The 25375-nt window shown below is 41.6% G+C and overlaps 1 protein-coding gene across 2 annotated transcripts; it reads right to left on the bottom strand.

Moving 5' to 3' along the window:
• Nucleotides 1–1877: 1877 nt before the first annotated feature.
• On the bottom strand, nucleotides 1878–25375 carry AP3M2 (adaptor related protein complex 3 subunit mu 2). 2 transcript variants are annotated; one of them, XM_070500063.1, is made up of 9 exons: nucleotides 25241–25375; nucleotides 23552–23893; nucleotides 20370–20541; nucleotides 14359–14496; nucleotides 8303–8388; nucleotides 7911–8044; nucleotides 6433–6640; nucleotides 6022–6166; nucleotides 1878–4026 (listed from the first exon to the last, which is right to left on the bottom strand). In XM_070500063.1, exons 2-9 carry the CDS (start codon nucleotides 23822–23824, stop codon nucleotides 3926–3928), a joined length of 1257 nt encoding a protein of 418 aa, XP_070356164.1. In that variant the 5' UTR covers nucleotides 23825–23893; nucleotides 25241–25375; the 3' UTR covers nucleotides 1878–3925. The 2 variants fall into 2 exon arrangements, with proteins under 2 accessions (XP_070356164.1, XP_070356165.1); XM_070500064.1 differs by lacking the exon at nucleotides 25241–25375 and adding an exon at nucleotides 25071–25225.

The raw sequence follows: 25375 nt of genomic DNA on the forward strand, positions 1-25375 counted from the left end.
GAGAGAGAGAGAGGTTGTCCGAACTGCTCAGTTTAGAGGTTCTTAGAAGAGCAGTAGTTTCAACTCACAAAAGACAGACTCTTAAAGCCCAAGAGCTGGATTCAGGGGAAGAAAACCAGCTCCCCTGAGATGCTGAGGTCTCCGGGCCAGTTAACCAAATGCAGATCACAGAAACTTGAGTCACAGATTCCTTGACGCCAGACTGCTCACTTACACGTCCCTGTGCAAGTGGCAGACAGACGTGCGTCTCAGTGTTTCAGAGAAATGTCACTCGAGGAGAGCAATAAGCAAGACACCCAGCTACTACGTCTCTGGCAGGAATTCTGCTGGTTTTGTCCCCGCCCCTTGTATGGCAAGCTTTTCTTCAGATGGTCAGGTTAATGAAATGAACTGAAGCAGCAAGGCCTCCTGGGATGGAACCCAGGGGTAAAAGCCCCCGGCATTCCTGAGCGAAGTGCTGGAAACCAGACTGGATGAAGACAATTGCTCAGAGGAGGCCACTGACCGAGCTGCAGGGCAGTCCCAGCCCTGCAAGACAGATTCATCTGAATTGTACTAAATACCCTCAAAGAGCGACACCTCCTTGCCTAGTGCTGGTTAGGAGAGTCAGGATAAAACAGCCGGGACTCATCAGGGGAAGGAATTGGGTATCCGGGGAAATGAAACAGTATTTCCTTATTATCCCAAGCTGGTTAATGAAACAGATGCCAACTGACTGAAGAACAGGAAGGTTCTCAGCTGATTCTGCCGGTAGTCCTAGCGGGTAGAGACTGCAGGAACTCAGAAGGGCGACTCCGCTATCCTCCTGGAGCCCCCATCTTAAGTCTGGTTATCAGAAAGAGTGTCATAAACTTCTGGTTCCACATTAAACTTCAAAAGCCAAAGACTCACACGATCCCCAGGATTTGGGATCTTGGGGAAAGTTTCCAATTTAATTCCTCTATTAAAAGTCTAATTTAAAAAATTAATCTCATTGCTGGCCCTGAGTCACCACCTACTGGCAACAGAGGGAAGTACAAGTATTATAAAATTGACCTGGTCACACCACAACGCTACCAAAACAGCCAGGCCGAGGCCAAGAGATCTCAACAACGACTAAGACGGAGAGGGTGGAGTGTTAACAGACACTAACCACTTGTGCTTAGGAAACAGAAAGAAGTCTTAAAGTTTCTTCACAACCAATTTACAGAAGGAAATTAGTACAGATAGGGGATAACAACCAGCGTCTAAGCTTTACAGAGACTCCCAATGTCTTATCTCCCAAGAAATCTCCACTACAATTAAGATGTCTAGGACCCTGGGGGCGGGCCCCATGGCCGAGTGGTTAAGTTCACGCTCCGCTTCGGGGGCCCAGGGTTTCGCCGGTTCGGACCCTGGGCACGGACACGGCGCCACTCGTCAGGCCAGGCTGAGGCAGCATCCCACATGCCACAACTAGAAGGACCCACAACTGAAAATATGCAACTATGTACAGGGGGGCTTTGGGGAGAAAAAGGAAAAATAAAATCTTAAAAAAAAAAGATGTCTAGGACCCTGAAGCCCTGTTTCACGCCTGAATTAATCAACCTAAGAAGAAAATCGAGAACGGGGGGAAGCATGAGAACAGACACCAGTAGCTTTAATGGGTTTGTCCTTTACCCAATGGGGCAAAATAATTTGATTGATCTGGACTTTCGTTCTCACAACCTTAAAAATGACATGAATACCAGCATCCTCTATCTTCCAGAGGTGACTGGAGACTCAAACCATACACATGCGTGAGGTCTGCCGGCTGGAAAGCACGAAAGTAGTAAGACCCCTGAACTGCTCCTACTAAGGCACGCACAGCACAGCTTTATCATTAGTCCTAGTCACAAAACACGTAGGACACGGAGCACTGGCAAAACTCGACTTTATTAAGACTTAAACAGAGAAGATGCTTCTGCACATGTTCAACACGTATGGAACCGGACGGCTCAGGGAGAAAGCCAGCCGCATGGACACTAACACACAGCTCCACTGCGCTCGGGGTCTGCCACCCACAGACAGAGGCGGCAGCGACTCCATATGTGCAGGCCTGCAGGCCCCACACCCTAGAGCCTTTACTTCTCCTTAAGTTCTTCCCTTGAAATTAGGATGAGCTGTCCTGGAGGAAATGAAACAGCTAGACTTACAAACCTAAAAATGTTCAAGGACGAAGACTATGTTTCCTGTGATCTAGGAAACTTTAAAATCCTTCAGAGCCCTCAGGAGAAGTAATTTCAAGTATTCTGGAATCCACAGGCAGAGATGTTTCCCCTACTTTGGTAGGTGTGTATATGGGACATAGTAATCCAGGACAAATTCTTGAGTGATGGATATGAAACACATCTGGTTGTATACACACAATTTACCCCAGAGGAAAACCACAAAGCAACATGTGCAGCAAAAACAAGTCCAGGAAGTAGGAAGATAAAACGAGCAAAAAAATTGCCTAAGTATTTGGAAACAGGGCTTCAGAGAAAAACTGTAGGATTTGGAGAGTATAGGTCTTCATTTTTCTCCATGCATGAAGCAGAGCACAATGTCACTCCTTAAAGCTATACTAATAAAAAAAACCCTATCTTTCATATAAATATTTAAATGAGTAACAGACACATTGAACTAGAATAAAAATCACCCAGTGAGAAAGCCTGAGGTACTACTTTACTTTTACTCAAAGATTTAAGGGATTTTTTTTTTTGCCTTAAAACAAAAATGGACTGGGAGATAGCCACTGCTAAGAAACGCATTATAGAGTACAAAAGACTCTGAGGAAATCACTTTATGAGCAGCTTCAAGCATCAGCCATGCCCTCAACGGGGAGCACTCTTTCCACTTAGGATTACCGATGGGAAAGTTCCAGACAGGAAGGCTTAGACTCCAGTGCCAGTCCAGCACTGACCAACGAAAATAAGGAATCACTGGGCTACAGCCGTGGTACCCTCACGAGGAGCGAGCTGGCCGTCTGCACTCCAGCACTATGGCACACAAAAGCTGGCTGCCCAGGGTCCCGGGGGAGGCTTTTCTTAAACTCTCCTCAGCCAACAGGAAAAAGCCTGGCGCATTCTGTAAAGCAGAGTGAGTAGAACTGTTCTGGGTTAGGGAGAGAGGCATTTCATGCAACCCCCACCTGGAAGAGGGCAGGTCACTGTCTCACTGGACATGACAGACCGAGTGCCAACGGCAAGCAGCAGTTCTATCTGAAAACTAGTGGTCAAACACCTTCACGGTCTTTAAGGGAAAAGTCTGATTCTACTGGGGTTTCCATGTCAATAGGGGACTTGAAGTTAAGAAGTTTACAGTTCATTTCTAGAAGCACAATTTTCTTTTGTAAATGAAAACAGAGAATCAGAAAGAAACCAGCTCAACCCTGTTCTTTCCAGCCCTCCTTCACGTGGAGCTTGACGGCCTTTCATGCCACTTCCCTTTCCTATGCGGCCTCACACGTCTTTAACACTGTTTCCTCTTTCTTCTCCCTCATCGGGCAGATCCTTAACTGGCCTTTCCTTGACTAACAGTCATTCTCTTCCAAGCTTGCTTTCTTTCTTTCTAATCTTTCCTTCCACCTTCAAAAACAAGGAAGTCTTTCATTGGCTTTAGATAATTAAAGCCAAGCAAGGAACAAATGCTGGATCTTTCCTAAGGTGACCACGTTACAAAAGTCCAATATGGTGTCAAGTATCTCTACCCTCCCTTGCCATCTCTTCTCTGAGAACTGAGTTGGCGCTGACTGTGTGTCAGTTCTGTCCAGTTCTCCCTGGAGACCCGCTCTCCCTTGATTACTTCCACGGCACTGAAGGCTAAGGACAAAGGGAGCGGTGGGTCCGGGAGGGGACTGACCTAGGAGACAGGCTGATAGTTTTTACTTTTAGACAAGTCAGAAATGAAAAAGTGTTCATGACTGTTCCCTTCCCAAACTCTCCTTTCAGGTTCGAACTTGGAACTTTCCAGCTTTGGTCATGTATTTTATGCCCTTAAAGGGTTTGTACTTTTCTCCATACATATCCAGACGATTCACTTTGAGCCCTGAGAGGAGGAAAGAACAAGACATAAGCATTATTCAAAGGATGTAGCGTAACTGTTAAATTCATTTCCAATCAGACAGATGAGTAGGATAGAGATGGTTGTAACAATGAACCAAAAATTACTTTCACTTATTTATATTACTTCCATGAAGCTGACAGATTCTTCACTCTTGGTATGTACAATGATAACAAAAAATTGCTCCAACAACCCTCATACGCTGCTGGTGAGATTGCAAACTCGTGCAGCCACAATGGAAAACAGTATGGAGATTTCTCAAAGAATTAAAAATAGAACTACCATATGACTCAGCTATCCCACAGCTGGGTATTTATCCAAAGAACTTGAAATCAACAATTCAAAGAGACCCATGTACCCCTATGTTAATTGCAGCATTATTCACAATAGCCAACACATGGAAGCAACCCAAGTGCCCATCAACTGATGATTGGCTAAAGAAGATGTGGTATATATACACAATGGAATACTATTCAGCCATAAAAAAGACAAAATCGTCCTATTTGCAACAACATGGATGGAACTTGAGGGTATTACATTAAGCAAAATAAGCCAGACAGAGAAAGAAAAACACCTCATGACTTCATTCACATGTAACACAAGGATAAAGAGAACAGATTAATGGTTACCAGAGGGGAAGGGGGTTGGGGGGTGGGCATAAGGGGTAAAGGGGCACATTTATATGGTGACTGACCATATAATTAATAATGTTAAATAATAACATACACCTGAAATTTCACAATGTTACAAACTATTATGACCTCAATTAAAAAAAAACTGCTCCAACAAACAGCTATCCATTAGAAGACCTGTTCTGGAAGTGGAAAGGGCAGAAAGTTATACACAGACTGAAACAAGGGTAAGGCAAGATGAAGCCACTGTATGTTTTTCTCAAGTTATTGGACTGAATATATGAATTAGTAATAACAAAATTAATGAATTAATAATGAAATAAATTATAAGTAAATGAATAATGAAAAATAATGAATTAATAATATAATAAATAATCAGTGTACCAAGCAAAAAATATATGTTTTTTCTGCCTTTTTTTCCCTCCCCAAATCCCCCCAGCACATAGTTGTATATTTTTAGTTGTGGGTCCTTCTAGTTGTGGCATGTGGGATGCCGCTTCAGCATGGCCTGATGAGCAGTGCCATGTCCGCACCCAGGATCCGAACCAGTGAAACCCTGGGCCACTGAAGCAGAGCGTGCGAACTTAATGACTCGGCCACAGGGCGGGCCCCCCAACAAAAAATATTTTATATTGTATAGAACTTTAAAGTTTATTAAACGTTTTAAGATGAAAGAGCTTATAATTTAAATGAATTCTCATCATTTAAATTAGACAAGGTCTGTTGGTAAAGAAAACTAGGAACTTAATATAAAGCTAAAGTCATCTGCTATTTATCTTATAGGGCTGTTTTAAGTATTAAATAATAAATGAAAAAAGCCTAAAATGGTGCCTGGCACCCGGTAAGTGTCCGGTAAGAGGTAAGTATTATTATTACTATCATCCTAAGGTGGGTGTAGAGCATGGTGAAGGGCCTTGGATGGCCCAGGGGTTCAAAGGGTAATAAAAGCACATGTGAAAGTCTTCTGAAACTGGGGGAGAGAAGGGGAAATGATTCTTTTCAGTTACCAGCCGAGAATGCAGAAGCATTCCCATACTGAAAACCTTGGGAACCTCAAATTAACGACCCTCGGATGACCCACAATGCCTGTCGACACTTCTGTCCTCCATTCCGTTCTTCCTCATTTGTGTCTTAGACACTTTCATTCAGTCACTTAAGCCAACTTCAAAGTCAGGATTATAAACCTTTCTCAGAAACGTGCTAGAAAAGATTTGACTAAAGATCACATATCAGGTAATGAAACCACCTTTGTAAACGGGGAGCCATCGGCAGGCTTTCTGATATCGGTGCCCTACTGGAGAAAGCCATTCTGTTCTCTTCAAAGGCCCCGAAGTTACGGGTCACTTACCAGAAATGGCCAGCTGCTGGATCTTAAACTGCAGGTTAATTGTGGGGTTCTCATCTGGTCTGGAAGCTCCAGCCTGAAGGCTCACGGTCCCCTTCAAACTTGGTAGCTTTTGGGGATTTATTTTTCCTACATCCCAAGACAGCATCTTCAAAGAAAAAACAGCAATAACAATGGAGCCTTCATTTGAGGTGGCTGAGCTCTCCCCTCAGGGCGTCTGTTCCCAATGCTACAAGCTCCTGCTAGAGTGCTTCTCAGTGGAGAATACTACTTGCTACCATAAATCATCCCAAGGATTACACAATGTCCCTCTGGTGACTCTCTCCTTCAAACAAGGTAGACAGGCCGCGTGGAGAGCTCCTGCAGTCACCTCTACTTAACATCAGCAATCAAGCCCTCCGCCCATTCTCCTACCTTGGTAACTGGGTCGAATGTGTGTGTCCCCTGAGATGGAGAGAGGCTCATGTTCAGGACCCCTTTGGGCATCTGGCTGGTGACAATCACTCCCTCTATGGTCTTCCCCATAGTCTGCTTAGGTCCCACCGTTATTTCAAAGCGTCCAAGTGAACTGCTGTCCCGGAAGCTGATGTTATGTTTGACATACACTGGAATTGCCACCAGACTGGAAAAGAGAGACAAAAAGCCCATTTTATTACTGTCCTGGAGAAATGGCAACCTTTCCTCCTTTTTTGCTCTGCTGGCAGCTTTTCCTCCCTTACCTGCTTCCTTACTCCTTAACTTAAAAGTTAAGCATAGGAAAAAACCTAGTCAGCTTTAATTTTTTTCTTTTTGTAAAGCTAAGATGCTGTCTAGTAAGTAAATTAACTCTTCAAATGACTCTTTGAATAATATCAACAAAATCAGAGTATACTAAGCCTACTATGAGAAGGGCATTAAAAACAAAAATTAGGAGTCACCATATTTTTGTGTTGTACTTTGTGACATGTGACTAATAACTGTCTGTACTTGGGAGAGTAATATTCATACCTCATGGACCTTTCGTAACCCGACCTCATCTGATCCTTACAAAAGGATAGGGTAAGCTGTCATGACTTGACAGAAAAGGAAATAGAGAAGTCACAGAAGAATACTAAGGTACTAACAGTTCTCAACATCTATTGAGCGCTTCCTGTGTTCCAGCCAGCACTATGCTAAATGCTTCATCTCCATTATCTCATTCAACCCTCTCAATAAGTGTGAAAAAAATACTGCTACAGTCCTGATTTTATACATGAATACTGATGTCCTCATGCTTAACTGAGGTTAAGTAACTTGCCTAAGGTCATATATCGTAAGCACTGAAAGTGGGGTTTAAGTGCTGGCAGTCTGATTCCAGAGCCTGTGCTCTCAAGCACTCAGATGTTTGCCTAAATTATTTATTCCGAATCACATAGGAAGGTACCGGTGGCTGAGGTCCCGTGCTCTCTTCAGTCTGCACACCTTCTACTAAGGGCTTCCAAAAGCCTCTAGACTCCATCTCAAAGAGATGTTCAAGACCAAAACTCACTGGATTTTACGGTTTTTTAAAGCACAATTTAACACTTTTTTGGGTCAAGGGGATTAAATACAGGTGCACACAAATGTTCTCCTTTAGACATAATAATAACAGAAATAACAGCAGCAAACTTAAGGAGCACTCACTTTGCGTTAAGCACTGTTTAGATCCTTTTATTTAATCCTCATAACAAGGCACTTTCATCATTTTTCAACTTACAGATAAGAAAACAGACACAGAAAGGTTAAGCTACGCCCCTGAGGTTACCCAATTAGTAAGTACAGAAGCTAGAATGTGAACCTCGCTAACTCTAGAGCCTGAGTTCTTAATCACTACGGATATTGCTTCCACACACACACAGACACAGATTCCATTCTTAATTATGAGAGTCGCTTACTTCTGTGCACTGACATGGTAAGAGAGCAGGCGAAAGTTTCCATCAGGAGGGATGAAGGAGAGAATACGCTCAGATTCCCAGCGCTTGAAACGAACACAAGGATGGAAGCTGACATCATCCAACAACCTGGGGTTCTGTAGTTACCAGGCAGGGAAAAGCAAGAAGGAGGAATTAAACACCCATATTTCTTTCAGGAAAGTCATTTAGATGCTGTTTTTATTAAAACACACACACACACAAATCCTGTCGTTACTTATAGAAAATTCAAGCCTGATATAAGCTTTGTGGCTGTCCTTAATGACTTCTTGTTCTATTCCATTCCCACCGCTCTATCTTTCCAGAAGCATTTCATTTCCCATCCCAAGAACTAAATCTCTGGTCCGGTATTTTACCATGAAGGAAAGCGTAAGATCTGGCATTCCAGTCAGCTTGACACAGGCGTCAATCACCCCCTGGATCTCCGCAGTGATGGTGGAACCTGGGGCGGGAAACAAGGCAGACACAGGTAAGCGGCTACTGCACACTTCTCTGTCCTTCCAAACCACCTTCCTGCCTCCTTCCCTCCTTCTTTAACTTTCTCTTTTCCTTCCCAACTTGTTCCCTTCCTCCCTCTCTCTGTCTTCTTTCCTTCTGTCCATCCATCCAATTCATCTACCTAATTCATTTGTCCATCCTTCCAAACATTTATCAACTGCTTATCGAGACACTCCAATGAAGTAATGGGGATGAAAGATTTGTGAGATAGTTATTAGCCTAATGGAGTTTTCAGTCTAGTACCAGAATCAAACAGAACATCATTATCCTAACCACTGGTTCAGAAAGTTTCCTATCAGAAACTGTTCTCCCTAAGGCCACTGAGGAGCTTTGGGGCTAAATCGAATAGACACTTCTGGTCTTTTCCTACAGCATCTCTCTGTAGCATGCGTCCTTGTTGACCACTTCTTCATTTTCAAAATGTTCCTTTCTCCTAACCTCTCCTAATTTTCTATTTTTCTAGCTCCTCGTCCTCAGTCCTTCTGCAGGTTTCTCTTTCTTTCCACACCCTTTAAATGTCACAGTCTGAAATTCTCTTTTCCTTCACTGAACATACTCTCCGTGAGCTACTTTATCTACTTGCCAAGCCATCAGTTTTCATTGGTGGCCAATTATTTCCTAATCTTTTTTCCAGTTCATCCTCACTCATACCAATTGGACAGCTCTACTTGGATGTCACTGAAGCACTTCCAACTCTCCATGTCAAAAAGAGAATTCATTACCTCTATTCCTGGATCTGCTCCTCCTACTTCCCATAACTTCCTGATGACACCATCTATCTTGTCGCCTACGCCGGAAACACAGATGCGTCCTCGACTTCTACTTCTTCAGCGCCCTAGCCAATCAATTCCAATTCCACTCTTTCCCATGACTTTTGCCTCTTGACTCTCCATCCTCACTACCATTACAGGCATCTCTATTTTGTGCCTGGACTTCAGCAACGGGCCCCTGCTGTCCTTCCTGTCAGTCTTACCCCACTTCAAGTCAGTCTTCACACTGCAGCCAGACTGATAGTTCTAAAACTACAAATCTGATCAAGTGACTCCCCAACTTAAAACTCTTCGATTACTCCAAATGGCTACTCCAAATGGCCCACCTTAAAATGGCATACAAGGAAAGCTCTTCATGATCCAGCCATGTAGTTGTGTTTTTTTTTAACTTTTTCATTGAGGTAAGACTTATAGGAAAATGCAAAAATGTTAAATGTACAGCTTGATGAATTTTTAGATATGTAGACACCTATGCAAATATCACCCACATCAAGATGTGGAACCTTCGCAGCATCCCAGCATGCTCCTGTTGCCCATCCTAGTTAATCCAAGTCCCTAAAATTCTGACTTCTATTACCTTAGATTAAGTTGCACCTGTTTTCAAACTTCATATAAATGCAGAAAACTGTATATAATCTTATGCATCTGACTTTTTTTGCCCAACACTGTGAGATTCATTCATGTTGTTGGGTGTATCAACAGTTCATTCTTTTTCATTACTGTATAATATTCTGTTATATGACCATATAAAAATTTACTTAACCTTTTTATTACTGATGGACATCTGGGTTATTTCTAGTTTGGGGCTAATATGGAAAGCTGCTATGCCTACTTAGTTTTAAAGCCTCATCACTTACTTTTCTTTTTTTATTGCTCTCAATTCAGTTGTATTCAACTACTTTATTTCCCAACAACATGTTATTCATCTCAAAGTGTTTGCACATATTCTGCTCCCAAATCCACGCAGGTCTTAATAACTCCTGCTCTTTCTACAGATGAAGCGTAAACGCTATCCCCCTCTTTACAATATTCTTTGGATGGGTGGGTGAGTGGGGTACGTCTTTTATGCTCCATCTTTTTACCTTTCTCTCTCCCTCACTAGACTTAAGTAAGCTTCCTGCAGCCATCGACTGTCTCTTTTTTTTACTCCTTTTGTCTACTTTATTCATACAACCTCATGATCATCAACAACAAAATATCATCATCATCAAGAACACTTATAATGAAGGCAGCGCATAAAGAGGTCCAGAATTTTGAATATTGAAAACAATTCAGAATTAAGGTTTTGGAAAGCCTTTGCTACAGAATTTAGAAATTATTAGTCAAAAAATGCTGAAAATATCATAATTATACCAAAAGCCAGCTGCCACCCACCCACAATTACATAACAGGAATCTCGAAGGCTTGTCATGGGAAAGATGAAGACCCCCAGCTCTAGGCCAAGTGAATGCCACATAATGACCAACTGTCCCTGCAAACGACATACCTCTCTTCATTATTAACAAAGAAGTGCTATTTTCCTATATTGTTTGGGATGGGGTATTATAGGTATTCAATGGTTTAATACTTTACTTTGGTTTACTTTCCTCTTTGAAAGCGTCTATATCTCATCTTCAAATATGTGTTTGGTATCTTTCATTTGCAGTGAAGGGATTCCTTTCTTTCTCCCTTGTTTATTTCCAGGGGTTCTCAGCCTTGTCTCTCTCCACATGGTTCTCATGTGTGACATCTTCACATCGAGGACACCTCCAAGTACACCACTGTCATTATTATTACACCATTGTCAGCAAAGATTCTCAGTGGGGAGGGGCTGTGCACAGTTGGAACACCCCCAGACCGTGCCTTATTCACCATCAAACGCCCACTTTCCACTACTGTGCTACAGCACAGCAGGTTTCAACCAGCATCCGTGGAATGAATGAGTCACTAAAGTGAAGAGAACTTCCCACAAATGTCTAGGCTCTAAGACTTCTAGTCATGTTAACCTAATTCAGAACAGACAGAAAAGAGGGCTCCCTGCATTTTAGTGATTACAACTTTAGTTCTGCCATCAGAACTGGAAGTCAAACACTTGCAAAGGAAATCTAACCAACAAGAAATTACTTTGTTACTTTTCCTTTTTATTCAAGAGGATAAAATCTATAAAACCAGTAGAAGTGTGAGACAAGCATTGGTATGCATCACAGTATTTTTTATTGTTTTTGGCTTTATTGAGGTATAATTAACAAATAAAAATTGTATATATGTTTAAGGTGTACAACTTGATGTTTTGATATACATATACATTGCAAAATGATCACCACAATCAAGCTAATTAACATATCCACCACCTCACAGTTACTATTATTTTTTGTGTGTGTGGTGAAAGCACTTAAGATTCACCCTCTTAGTAAACTTCATGTATACAATACATATGTGAAGTGATGGATGTGCTGATCTAACTAGATGAGTGGAATCCTTTATCAATGGATACATATATCAAATCACCACAATGTACATTTAAAATATCTTACAATTTTATTTCTCAACTATACTTTAACAAAGCTGAAAAAAAGTATGCAATACAGTATTGTTAACTATAGTCACCATGTTGTACATTAAATCTCCAGAACTTACTCATCCTGCATAACTGAAACTTTGTACCCTGTGATCAACATCTCCCCACCTCCCCCTCCCCCGCCCCTGGTGACCACCATTCTTCCCTCTGCTTCTATGAGTTCAACTACTTTAGATTTTACAGTTGAGTGAGATCACATAGTATTTGTCTTTCTGTATCAGGCGTATTTCACTCAGCATAACGTCCCCCAGATTCATCCACGCTGTCACAAAAGACAGGATTTCCTTCTTTTTTTTTATGGCTGGATAATATGCCAGTATGCGTTTGCATGTCTGTGTGTATGTGTACCTATCTCAAATTTTCTTCATCCATCGACAGACATTTAGGCTGTTTCCATGTCTTGGCTATTGTGAATAATGCTGCAATGAACATGGGGGTCCAGATATCTCTACAAGATGCTGATATATTTTTTGCTTTTTTGTTTTTTCTTTTTTTAAAGATTTTCTTTTTTTCCTTTTTCTCCCCAAAGCCCCCCAGTACATAGTTGTATATTCTTCGTTGTGGGTCCTTCTAGTTGTGGCATGTGGGACACTGCCTCAGCGTGGTTTGATGAGCAGTGCCATGTCTGTGCCCAGGATTCAAACCAACAAAACACTAAGCCGCCTGCAGCGGAGCACGCGAACTTAACCACTCGGACACGGGGCCAGCCCTTTTTTTTTTTTTAAAGACTGGCATCTGCACTAACAACTGTTGCCAATCTTTTTTTTTTCTGCTTTTTCTCCCCAAAACCCCCATTACATAGTTGTGTATTTTAGTTGTGGGTCCTTCTAGTTGTGGCATGTGGGATGCCGCCTCAGCGTGACCTGATGAGCAGTGCCATGTCCGCGCCCAGAATCCGAACCGGAAAAATCCTGGGCCACCAAAGCAGTGTGTGTGAACTTAACCACTCAGCCACGGGGCCAGTCCCTCATTTCTTTTGGATATACCCAGAGTGGGATTGTTTGATAATAAAGTAGTTCTATTTTTAATTTTTTGAGGAACTTTGGTACTGTTTTCCATAGTGGCTGTACCAATTTCCATTCCCACCAACATTATATGAGGGTTTCCTTTTCTCCACATCATTGTCAACACTTATGTTTTTTCTTTTTGATGACGGCCATTCTAACTGGTGTGAGGTGATATCTCATTGCGGTTTTGATTTGCACTTCCCTGATTAGTGATTTGAGCACCTTTTCACATACATGCTGGCCAATGTATGTCTTCTTTTGAAAAATGTCTATTCAAAAGAAAACTTTTTAATCAGGTTTTCTGCCCACTTTTTAATCAGGATATTTGTATTTTTGCTATTGAGTTGTAGAGTTCCTTATATACTTTGAATATTAACCTCTTATCATATATATTGTTTGCAAATATTTCCTCCCATTTGTATGTTGCCTTTTCACTCTTGTTATGTGGAAGCTTTTTAGTTTGATGCAATCTCTTTTATCTATTTTTGCTTTTGTTGCCTTTGCTTTTGGTGTCATATTCAAAAAAATCATTGCCCGGACCAGTGTCAAGAAGCTTTTTCCCCATGTTTTCTTCTAGTAGTTTTACAGTTTCAGGTCTTAATGTTTAAGTCTTTTATCTGTTTTGAGTTGATTTTTGTATATGGTATGAAGTAAGAGTCCAATTTTCTTCTTCTTCATGTGGATAACCAGTCATCCGAACACCATTTGATGAAGAGAGACGATCTTTGCCCCATCGCGTGTTCTTGGCAACCTTGTCAAAGATCAGTTGACTGTCAACCCATGGATTCATTTCTGAGATCTCTCTTCTGTTTCATTGGTCTATAAGTCTGTTTTTACACCAGTACCACACAGTACCATACAGTTTTGAATACTGTGGTTTGTAATATATTTTAAAGTCAGGAAGTGTGAAGTCTCAAGCTTTGTTCACCTTGCTCAGGGCTGCTTTTGTTATTTGGGGTCTTTTGTGGTTGCACATGAATATTAGGATTGTTTTTTCTATTTCTGAAAAGGATGTCATTGGGATTTTGATGGGACTAGCATTGAATCTACAGATCACTTTGGGTATTATGGATATTTTAACAATATTAATTCTTTCAATCCATGAACACAGGATGTCTTTCCACTTATCTGTATCTTCTTTAATTTCCTTAATCAATCTTTTATAAGTTTCAAGGTACAAGTCTTTCACCTCTTTGGTTAAATATATTCCTAAGTATTTTACTCTTTTCGTTGCTATTGTAAATGGGACTGTTTTCTTAATTTCCTTTTCAGATAGTTCATTAGTTGTATATAGAAAGGTCACTGACTTTTGTACGTTGATTTTATATCCTGCAACTTTACTGAATTTGTTTATTAGTTCTAACAGTTTTTTGTTGTGTCTTTAGGGGTTTCTGCATATACAGTCACGTCATCTGCGTCGTAATATTTAAGTCCATTCCCAGTGTCTAGCACAGCACCTGACACAAAGTAGAGAGCAGGCTCAAACAACCGATCACGATGGGGGAGAATTCTGATATTACAAGCATTCTGTGAAAGGGGCCTCTATTTCCATAGTTCTGAGAACAGACTAAAGCACCCACCTGATTTATCAATGATGGCATCAATCTCTTCAACCACATCAAAATAGGCCTCATTGTTGGTGTATTTCACTCCAGTCCGTCGCCAAGGCACCACTGACAGCTGCCCAGTGGGAAGCTGGTCCCCCACATTGGTGCTTCCTGAGACAAGGAATATGATTGTAATTTAATTCCAATTTGATAATTGGATGTAACCAATTACCTAATAACCACAGAATACTTCCCTGGAAATTTCTATGCTCCCACTATTCATGCACTCAATTGATGAATTAAAAAAAAAAAAGATGAGCATTTTCCCAACTCCTGTAAGGGTAACCCAGCCTATTTTAAAAACTTGTCACCATGTGGTCTGCCTCCTCAAGCAGAATAAAGATTAAAAATGCTACCTGAGAAACAGATATCATATTTTAGTTTTGAAAGTAACCTGAACTTGGTCTATCAAATTCCACAATAGCTTGCAGCTTAAATAATGTATTGGCTTTCAGTAGGGATGGTAATCTACATATTGATATAAAATTTTCATGGGTAAAAACTATATTCTAGTTTGAGGGAGGTTCTTAGGTACATTTATGCTAGGTATTAAAATGTAAATGTATACATCAAAATAATCTCTCTCAAACCAATACTGAAACTTAAGAAAAGAATACAAATTAGATCTTTCCCTGTCTGTAAGTTGTACACTAATTCCTGACTTGTTGCCCCCACCCAGCTCAGGCATCACATATACATATGCATACATTTTGTGTGTGTGTGTGTGTGTGTCTGTGAGGAAGATTTGCCCTAAGCTAACATCTGCTGCTAATCCTCCTCTTTCTGCTTGAGGAAGATACACCGTGAGCTATCACGTGTGCCAATCTTCCTCTGTTTTGTATGTGGGATGCACATTTTGTGGTGACAGAATGGCCAATGAGTGAAGCAGGTCCCACACCCAGGATGCTGAAGTGGAGCATGAGCAACTTTAACCACTTGGCCACGGGGCCAGCGTCCAAAAATATATATTTTTTTAATTCAAAGGTTCTATACTGAAATTTTGAAGTATTATAACTAATTTAAAACCTATTCCTGGGGGCCTGCCCCGTGGCCAAGTGGTTAAGTTCACATGCTCTGCTTCGGTGGCCCAGGGTTTCGCTGGTTCAGATCCTGGGTGCGGACATGGCACCGCTCATCAGGCCATGCTGAGGCGGCATCCCACATGCTACAACCGGAAGGACCCACAACTAGAGTATACAACCATGTGTGGGGGGCTTTGGGGAGAAGAAGAAGAAGAAAAAAAAAGATTGGCAACAGATGTTAGCTCAGGTGTGAATCTTTAAAAAAAAAACCTATTTCCTTCTTCTGTAACATAGATGTTTTTAATCTAATGAAAGAAACATTAAATAAATGCATATATTCAGCATGTTTATAAACATTTCAGCTTTTCAAAAGTGGTTCTCACATACCTTTTACTAGATTTAAGAGATATTCAGGAAAATGACTTCATAGTGTTCATAAATGACTCAGGTATCAACGAAGTTTTTAAGGTTTAAAGATTTTATTTTTTTTTTCCTTTTTCTCCCCAAAGCCCCCCAGTACATAGTTGTATATTTTTAGTTGTGGGTCCTTCTAGTTGTGTCATATGGGATGCTGCCTCAGTATGGCTTGATGAGGGGTACCAGGTCCACACCCAGGATCCAAACTGGCAAAACTCTGGGCCGCCAAAGTGGAGCACACAAACAACCGCTCGGCCATGGGGCCAGCCCCAAAAGATTTTAAGGTTTAAAGTGAGCCCAGAATATTGAAAAACCCAACAAATATGTTTCCTTAAAAAGAGGCACTAGGATGGGCCAGCCCGGTGGCACGGTGGTTAAGTTCACATGTTCCACTTCAGCCACCCAGGGTTCGCTGGTTCAGATCCCAGGTGTGGACCTATATACCACTTGTCAAGCCGTGCTGTGGCAGATGTCCCACATATAAAGTAGAGGAAGACGGGCATGGATGTTAGCTCAGGGTGTCTTCCTCAGCAAAAAAAAAGAGGAGGATTGGCAGCAGATGTTAGCTCAGGGCTAATCTTCCTCAAAAAAAAAAAAAAAAAAAAAAGAGGCACTGAGGTAGGCCCAGTGGCATAGTGGGTAAGTTCACATGCTCCACTTTGGTGGCCTGGGGTTTGCAGGTTCGGATCCTGGGCGCAGACCTACAAACCACTCATCAAGCCATGCTCTTGCAGCATCCCATATACAAAATAGAGGAAGACTGGCACAGATGTTAGCTCAGCAACAATCTTCCTTGCCAAAAAATAAAAAGAGAGAGGGGCACTATATATTAAAACATACATCGAGCTATAATAATTAAAACAGCTACAATAATTAAGGCAGAAAAACCTAAAAACAGCCCAAGAACCTATCATAACTTAGTATAAGATAAAAATATCATTTTAAAACAGGGGAAAAGGATACATTATTCAATAAATGGTGCTAGAAAAACTGGCTGACAATTTTGGAGAAATAAACATACAGCCTTACCTTATGTTGAATACCAAGATAATTTCCAAATAAAATCAAAAAATAAAACCATAAAAGAACCAGAGGAAAATATACCTTTTAAAAAACATCTTCCTTTCTCCAAGATCAAGAAAGCAATCTCTTATGTTTTCTTTCAACAATTATAAAGTTTATGTTTAAATCTTTCATCCAGTTGGAATTTATTCTGTATAGAGAGACTTATTTATTTATTTATTTTTGCTGGGAAAGATCTGCCCTGAGCTAACATCTGTTGCCAATCTTCCTCTCTCTTTTTTTCCTCCTCAAAGCCCCAGTACATAGACGTATATTCTAGTTGTAAGCCCTTCCGGTTCTTCTACATGAGCCGCCACCACAGCATGGCTACTGATAGGCGAGTGGTGTGGTTCCACGCCCGGGAACGGAACCCAGGCCGCTGAAGTGGAGCGCGCTGAAATTTAACCACTAGGCCATCAGGGCTCTATTTTTTTTTTTTCTACATCAAAGCAGACTGTCCCAAAACAATATATTTAAAAATTGGTCCCTGGTTCACTGATTTGATATATGACCACATCTATCCAAATTTCTATAAAAGCAAGGGTCTATTTCTGGACTTTATATCTTATCCCAATCATCTGTTTGTCTATTACTGGCCAATATGACACTTTTAAAATTACCAAAACTTCATAATATATTTTGTATCTGATATGACACATTTTCTCTCTTGCTCTTTTAAAAAACTATTTATTCTCAAAACTGTCTTGGCTCTTACAGCATATCTATTCTATGAGCTTTTGTCTCATGGACCATATGAACTTAATATGTCTTGATATTTGACAGAGCAAATCCTTCCAACCCCTTTGTAATTCTTTTTCAAAATTATCATGGATACTCTTGCATATTTATACTTTATCAAATGTAGTTTTCAATCAGTTTGTCAAATTTCATGAAAGCAAGACCCAAAATGTAAAACCTTAATGAAACAGAATTATTAATTTGACTAAATCAGAACATTTTAAATGTGGCTAAATAAAAAACACCATGAACAATGTTAAATGACACATGACAGATTGTGAGAAAATATCTGTAACAGAGTATTCAAAATATATAACTCTTACAAATGATGATGTAATATTTCCAACATATGATAACTTAATATTCTTTTTTTTTTTTTTTTAACCTCTGACTCCATTTATTTACTAGCTAAGTAGGAATAATACCAAGATGTCTCTTTCAGGGCTGCAGTCAAGGTCACAGGTGATACATAAATAAAGTACAGTAGTAAGTGGCACCCAGTGGAGGCAGCCCCATCCCTTCACATGCGAGGCAGTCATGCAGTATAAACAGGACAAGGCACCAAGACCAATTTCAGAGACATAGCAGGTTATGGCTGAAAGTCCTCCGTCCAAATGCCACCTGAGCTCAGCTCCCTAGTGGAGAGCAGTCAGTTACATCGCCTCCTATAGCAGCACTATTTCTCCAAGGAGATTACTCTTCAATTGATTTCACAGTCTTCCCTGGTAGAGAATCCTCCTGGTGGGCTCTGGGGGCATCTTGGTGAGAGGAGGATCCTCTCCAGAGACTGAGACATTGGTGGGGGCCGTTGTTCTGAGCTGGTCCAGGCACGCTGATACGGACACTGGTGGGGGCCACTGAGGTGCATCCCTTGGGCTGTTAGCCCAGGGGTCTATAACTTAATATTCTTAAATGAAAATATTCTTCTGTTTTATTTTATTTATTTTTTTGGTGAGGAAGATTAGCTCTGAGCTAACACCTGTTGCCGATCTTCCTCTTTCTTCTTTTTTCCCTCCCCAAAGCCCCAGTACATAGTTGTGTGTCCCAGTTGCAAGTTTTTCTAGCTCTTTTATGTGGGATGCTGCCACAACATGACTTGATGAGTGGTATGTAGGTCCGTGCCCAGGAGGCAAACCAGTGAACTCCAGACTGCCGAAGCAGAGCATGCAAACTTAACCACTCGGCCATGGGGCTGGCCCCAAGAATTCTTTTAAACTAGTATGAAAAAAGAAAAGCATTTCAACAACAACAAAAAAATGGGCAAAGGACCCAAAAAGATAATTCACAATAAAGGAAAAACAGTTGGTAAATGCTTGTACAGGTTTTAACTACTTTAATAATAATAAATGAGTGTGTAAATAACAAGATATCACAAAACTATCAAATTGCAACGTTTAAAAAATTAATAATAATAATAGGATTGTCTAGGTTGCGTAGAAATTGTTAACAGAAGTATAAACTGGTGTGACTCTTCTGGACAGCAATTTGGCACAATGCATTAAAGTCCTTAAAATATGAACACCCTTTGATCCAGCACTTCCATTCCTAGTACTGAAAAGAAATCATCCTAGATGTGCACGAAGTTTTTAGTATAAGAATGCTGATTCCGGGGCTGGCCCCGTGGCCGAGTGGTTGGGTTCGCGCGCTCCGCTGCAGGCAGCCCAGTGTTTCGTTGGTTCGAATTCCAGGCGCGGACATGGCACTGCTCATCAAACCACGCTGAGGCAGCGTCCCACATGCCACAACTAGAAGGACCCACAACGAAGAATACACAACTATGTACCGTACCGGAGAGGGCTTTGGGGAGAAAAAGGAAAAAAATAAAAATCTTTCAAAAAAAAAAGAATGCTGATTCCTTGTTATTTAAAAAAATAAAAAATCAGAAACATTACAAACAAACAGGGACTGAGTAAATAACTTAGGGTCTATTCTGTACGGCAGAAAATTGTAAAGTCACTAAAAATGATTTAGATCAATATTTATCATAATGGGATACTGTTCACAAAAGGTTGATAAAACCTTCTTGATAAAACTAATGTTGAGAGAAGATAAGTTTTAAATAATATACAAGAATTGTTTAAAAAAAATTCTATTACCATTCCTTATCCATCTGTCTGGAAAAGACAAAAAATATACTCACTAGTATGTTAAAAGTGTGGTGGCATTAAGAGGTATTTTCATGTTCTTTGTGCATTTCTGTATTTCTGATGTTTCTTTTTTTTCTTTTTTTTTTTAAAGATTGGCACCTGAGCTAACAACTGTTGCTAATCTTCTTTTTTCCCCCCTGCTTTTTCTCCCCAACGCCCCCCAGTACATAGCTGTATACTCTAGTTGTGAGTGCCTCTGGCTGTGCTATGTGGGACGCCACCTCAGCGTGGCCTGATGAACAGTGCCATGTCGGCGCCCAGGATCCGAACTGACAAAACCCTGGGCCACCGAAGCAGAGTGCGTGAACTTAACCCCTCAGCCACCAGGCCGGCCCCTGATGTTTCTATAATAATCATGTGTTCCTTCTGTAATCAAGAGAAAAATATTTTCAAAGGAGAACACTTCATTCTGTCATTGAAATCAGGATATTTTCTACACAACAAAAATATTTTTCAGGTTATGCTCAAAGACTAGAAAGAGCAAGATTAAAGGCCCTGGACATCTGACATCCCCAGAGAGAGGCACTCAGGATAATGCGCCTCTCTGGGCTGAGCCACATCCTGGGCGGTAGCTTTCTGCGGGTCCCCTTCTCCATACCTGTTATGGTGTTGACAACTGTGCGCAGAATAGTGGGAGGCTTTATCAGTTCTTTGAGGATGTTCGACTCAGTAGCCAATGGAAACCCATTGTCAAGCATCTCTTCCAACACCTCATAAACCACAACCACATTGTCTTTGATCACCGGCTCTGAACAGACTCCAAAATAATCCTGATGAAAACACAATATATACATTTATCACTCAGAGACTGTAACAAGTGACAGAACATTCTTAGAGAATAAGGATCTACTCCCGTCCATGTGTGTTGACTCAGCTTCTGGGATACTCTTCTACGAGGAGGGAATGAAGCACAACCATGGTTCTCTTAGGCAGCCCCTTGTGGTAGAGAGAACGCTGGACTGGCTTATAGTACTAGTGTCATCATTAACTTCTTTTATAAACTAGAGTAAGTCATTTAAAGTCTTTGGGTTAGTTTCTTCAACTAGATAAAATATGTAGAATATATAACTGAATATTATATGTGCTTATGAACAAGAATTTGAAAGAACTATGCAAAAGGATAATATTTGATCTGACATAGGTTGGCCCTGAAAACCTTTTTAACCCTTATTGTTGTGCTATTCCTTAACATTCATGCAGCAAATAAGAACTGAGAGGGAAATGAAATGAGGAGGACGAGCTAGCACACCAGAAAATGTCTTTGGATCATCCCTCCTCTAAGATGCTGGGACTCTAAGGAGGCTTTGTTCGTTTATTAACAAAGCCTACACTTACAGATACTAAATTATCCGGGTTGTGGAAAAAGCACTGGATCCCAAATCAGAAGACCTGGGTTATAATCTTGTTACTTACTAGATTAAGTCATGCTAACTAATTTGGGTCCTGATTTCCCTACTAGTATAATCAGGATAACACCATTGGCCATACAGGGATGTTGTAAGCAGCATGACTGATTAAATGATGATATGTGTGAAAGCACTTTGTAAACTATAAAGCACTATGCAAAATGTGACGCGTGATGATACAATGATTTAGAAACAAACGCTTGTAGTCATCTGTTGTCACCTCCTAGCAATGTCAGTCACGTCTTCTACTGGACCTCTGAGATGGTCACACGGTCCTCCTTGAATTCATCCACTGACGGGAAATTTACTCCTTTTGAGAAACCCCATTCTAGCCATGGACAGCTCTGATTATTAGAAAGTTCTTTCTTTTGCTAGACTGAAATTTGCTTCCTAGCTCTGCCTTACAGAACAAGTTTACACAACAGTGCCTCGGTTATTTGAAGACAACTACAACCTTTCACTCCAGCGTTTTTTCCTTAGGGCCAGATTCCCTGTCTGATCCTTCTACTGTTCACATTACGGTATGGTTCCTAGATCTTTCTGTCATCTTGCCATTTCTAGTTTTCCAATATTCTCCCCAAATTATGACATCCAAAAGTGAACACAGACTCTAGATGTGTCATAAATTACATCAGATAATGTCAATTATCAGAGCCATTCCAATATCTGAGAGCACTTAGGAGTAAGAAATGTGTTTCTAAAATAAAAAGATTTCTTCTTAAAAAATGAGGATTTAAGGAAAAAAAGTTACACATTTCCTTCTCAAGAGTGATTTTATTTTGAAAAATAAAACACCTTGCTAGATTTTATAAACCAGGCATAATATGAACTGAGCAGCTGGAAAGGAGACTCTAAGGATGACAAAGTGCTACAGGAAGAGGGCCTGCGGCTCCACAGCCGGAACTCTTCCATCGTCGTCTAGTCCAAGAAGAATGATGCAGCCAGATAAGATACATCAAAATCAGGATGTATCCACATACTTTTAACAAATGCTTCAAAAATGACAAGCTCTAAAGTGCCAGACTTCCCAACTACAACTTTACTCTTTTCCCAAATTCCTCTGTCGTTTCCACTAGATTAAATAACTTTTCTCACTTCCTGTCTTGTAACAAATTACATAATCTCGCTACGCAGCAGATGTTGAGTTTCACCAGTGGGACTGTTGATCTTAGAATGGGGTAAAGTGTCATAAGTGGAAATCATACCAAGGCCCAGCCAGAGGGGTTTAGAATCATGACTACTGGGTTCTTCGACTTCAAGTTCCTCCACACAACTGGGGTTTATAATTCTTAGGTTTTCACTGTGTGAAGGAACTGGGATGTCACATGAGAACTGGAATCCCAGAATCGTACCACCAGAAAGTATTTGTGGGAAAAAATTATTAAATCTATTTTAACTCTCTTGGAATGAAAGCTGTTCTAGACATGTGATGTGGATGTGAGTGCAAATGAAAGGACTCTTTGATTTGCTTTTTAATTTTTATCATAATGCTTGAGTCCTCATTCTCCTCTCCAATTCCACAATTTCTGTATTCATGTGACCAGTTCGAGGCCTTACATGACATAGAAGTTACACCAAAGGGCCCTGCTTCTCATTTGTCATTTGAGTTATGCAAATAACTACAACTGTTAGAAGTTGAGCAATTCCTTTAGGGAGAAGATTCTACTGTCTGAATCCAGAGTCTGGGCAACCTAAAATTCTGTGCTATAAATGGGGCCGACATCCCATTCCCCAGGACCTTCAAATCTATTCCTGCAAGAAAAATTCAAAATGAAAACTGTATCTTGTAAAATGTGTCATTTAAATTCTTATGGGTACAGACAATTTTCCAATCTTATTTTAGGTTTGCAACAAGAGTTCATCACTAGTACTCATATGCTGTGGATAAGCACCCCAAACCCAAGGTGAAGTGTGGGTTCACAAAATACTCCTGCCAGGGAGAGTGAAAACAAGCATTACTTAGCTGCTTCTACTTTTTAAAAAAATTTATCTTTACATAATCATCACTTTTTAACGCAACTCAAAGTGAGGTAGTTAACAATGGTTAACATCAACTCCTCTATTTAAACCCAAACTCCTCTGATTTGTGAACAAAAAGTAGGACAATTCCAATTTCCAGAACTAAAATGACTGTACACAATCATACCAAGTAGGGTGGCTTTCTCAGGCGACAGGTTCAAAGGTATTCAATTTGTCATTTTAGATGCAGCCAATTCAATCGATAGAAACAAGAATCTTATTAGATGGGAGAGGAAGTGAGCAATGTTAGAGTTTAGATTTCTAAAAAAGTTCCTTAACTGAAGCTGAGCACAATGGAAACAACTATAAAGACACTTTACAATTTACATGCACAGACCTCCTTAGATTTACGCACCTGAAACGTGTCCACTACTCGGTGAAGGAACTCGATGACAAACAGAGGCGGGACCTCCGTCTGGATGACAGCCACAAAAAAGATCTTGTGACGGTAAACACTTAAGAGATAGTGGTGAGGGGTAGGGATAACTGGAGGCACATTTTCTGCCTCAGTTGCTCTCTCTTGCGCCTCAAAAAAGTAATCACAAACGGAACGGCTGACCACACTTTTCCAATGTTTCTCCAGGAAAATATCTCCAGAGGAGTTGATCAAGAAAAGACTATGAATCATGGTGGAGATTGTCAGAGAGAGATGAAAGCCTTTTTCAGTCTGAAAGCCTCAGGACTGCAAATTTTCAACCTTGAAAACAAAAGCAGCTCTAGTCAGTTCCATTCAACCAAAATATGTTCCCCATCTTCCAAGAATAGACTCATGTCTTTCTCTACCGCATGGGCCTGAAGTATCCCTCCCTAGAATTCCTAAGGATAATTATCAGCTATCTCGTTTGTCAATCAATCATATACTGCCCAGTTATCATTACTATTGCTTGAATTATATCTATTTACAATTCGACTTAATTTTTGGATGTCTACTTTCTCAACTGAACTGGAAGCTGGAGGAAAAAGATCATGCATGTTTTCTGCGGCCTCACTGCACAGTGCCTCCTTGCATACAAGAGCGCTGCAAAGAACAGCGATGAGTTTCATGTACTGGGCCACAACTCACACATACACAAGAGAAGTTCATGGCTGTGCAGTTTCACATGGCAGCCACTAGCCAAATGGGGCCACTGAGCACTTGAAATGTGGCTGGTCCGAACTGAGACGTGCTATAAGAACAAGATACACGCCAGATTTTGAAGGCGTTGTATGAAAATAATTTATCTTACGAATAACTTAATATTGATTAAGTTAATAATTGATATTAATGTAATACTGATAGTTTGGATATATTGGGTTAAATAATATATATTAAAATTTTTTATTCATTCGGTCAGACCCCATTCTCCAAGTACTTGTTAGCACAAGGCTCTCGGTTGGAAGCCTTAAAAAAAAACCCTCTGGGGGACCCCGGGTCCCTCACGCGGCATCTGTACAGCGCCAGTCCCCTAAATGAGGGGGCCGCGCTGGAGCTCAGCTGTGGCCATTCCGCGAACTGGCTGCAAACTGGCCCAGGCGGTCAACCGCAAAGGCCTGTTGTACCAAGTGCCCCAGGGCGAGCTTAATCCCTCTGCCCGAGAACGAGACGCCAGGAGGAAGGGAAGGCGGCGGGCGGCTAGGATGCGCAGGAAGAGAGGCGGCTGCCAAAAGTGGGCTATTTTCGCGCCGGTCCCAGGCTAGCCGCCCGCGAGCCAGGGATGGCGGAGGCCGTTTAGGGCCAGGGTGGACAGCGGGCGCATTTAAGGGGTGCGCACGTTCCGGGGGTGAAAAGGGTCGCCAGTTTGCTCACATGCGTTGCCATGGCAACAGTGTCCCCTCCTCCCTCAGCCTTCGGGCCGGAGCGGGCCACCTCCCCAGCCCGGTCCTCGGTCCCTCACCTCTCCCCGCCGCAGCCCCCAGCTCGGGGGGTCAGTCCGGCGGCATCTGGCGACCGGTCCCAGCCCTGCGCGCCCCCGCTGTGACCCTCGCGCGCGCCAGCCCCCGCCCCGCCGCTGCGTGCGTGCGCACGCCGCCCCCACCGGCGACCCGAGTCGCCGGCCCGCCTCACCCGGCCTCGATCTTCGCAGCGCCCACCGTTCCGCCGCGCGGACAGGCCCCGCCCCCGGCCGCCCCCCGCGCCCGCGCCGCCCGCGCTCGTCCGCTGATTGGCCGGCCCGCGGGACTCGCGCCAGCGCCGCCCGCA

The sequence above is a fragment of the Equus asinus genome, chromosome 27, assembly GCF_041296235.1.
Source record: "Equus asinus isolate D_3611 breed Donkey chromosome 27, EquAss-T2T_v2, whole genome shotgun sequence".
Classification (NCBI taxonomy): domain Eukaryota; kingdom Metazoa; phylum Chordata; class Mammalia; order Perissodactyla; family Equidae; genus Equus; species Equus asinus.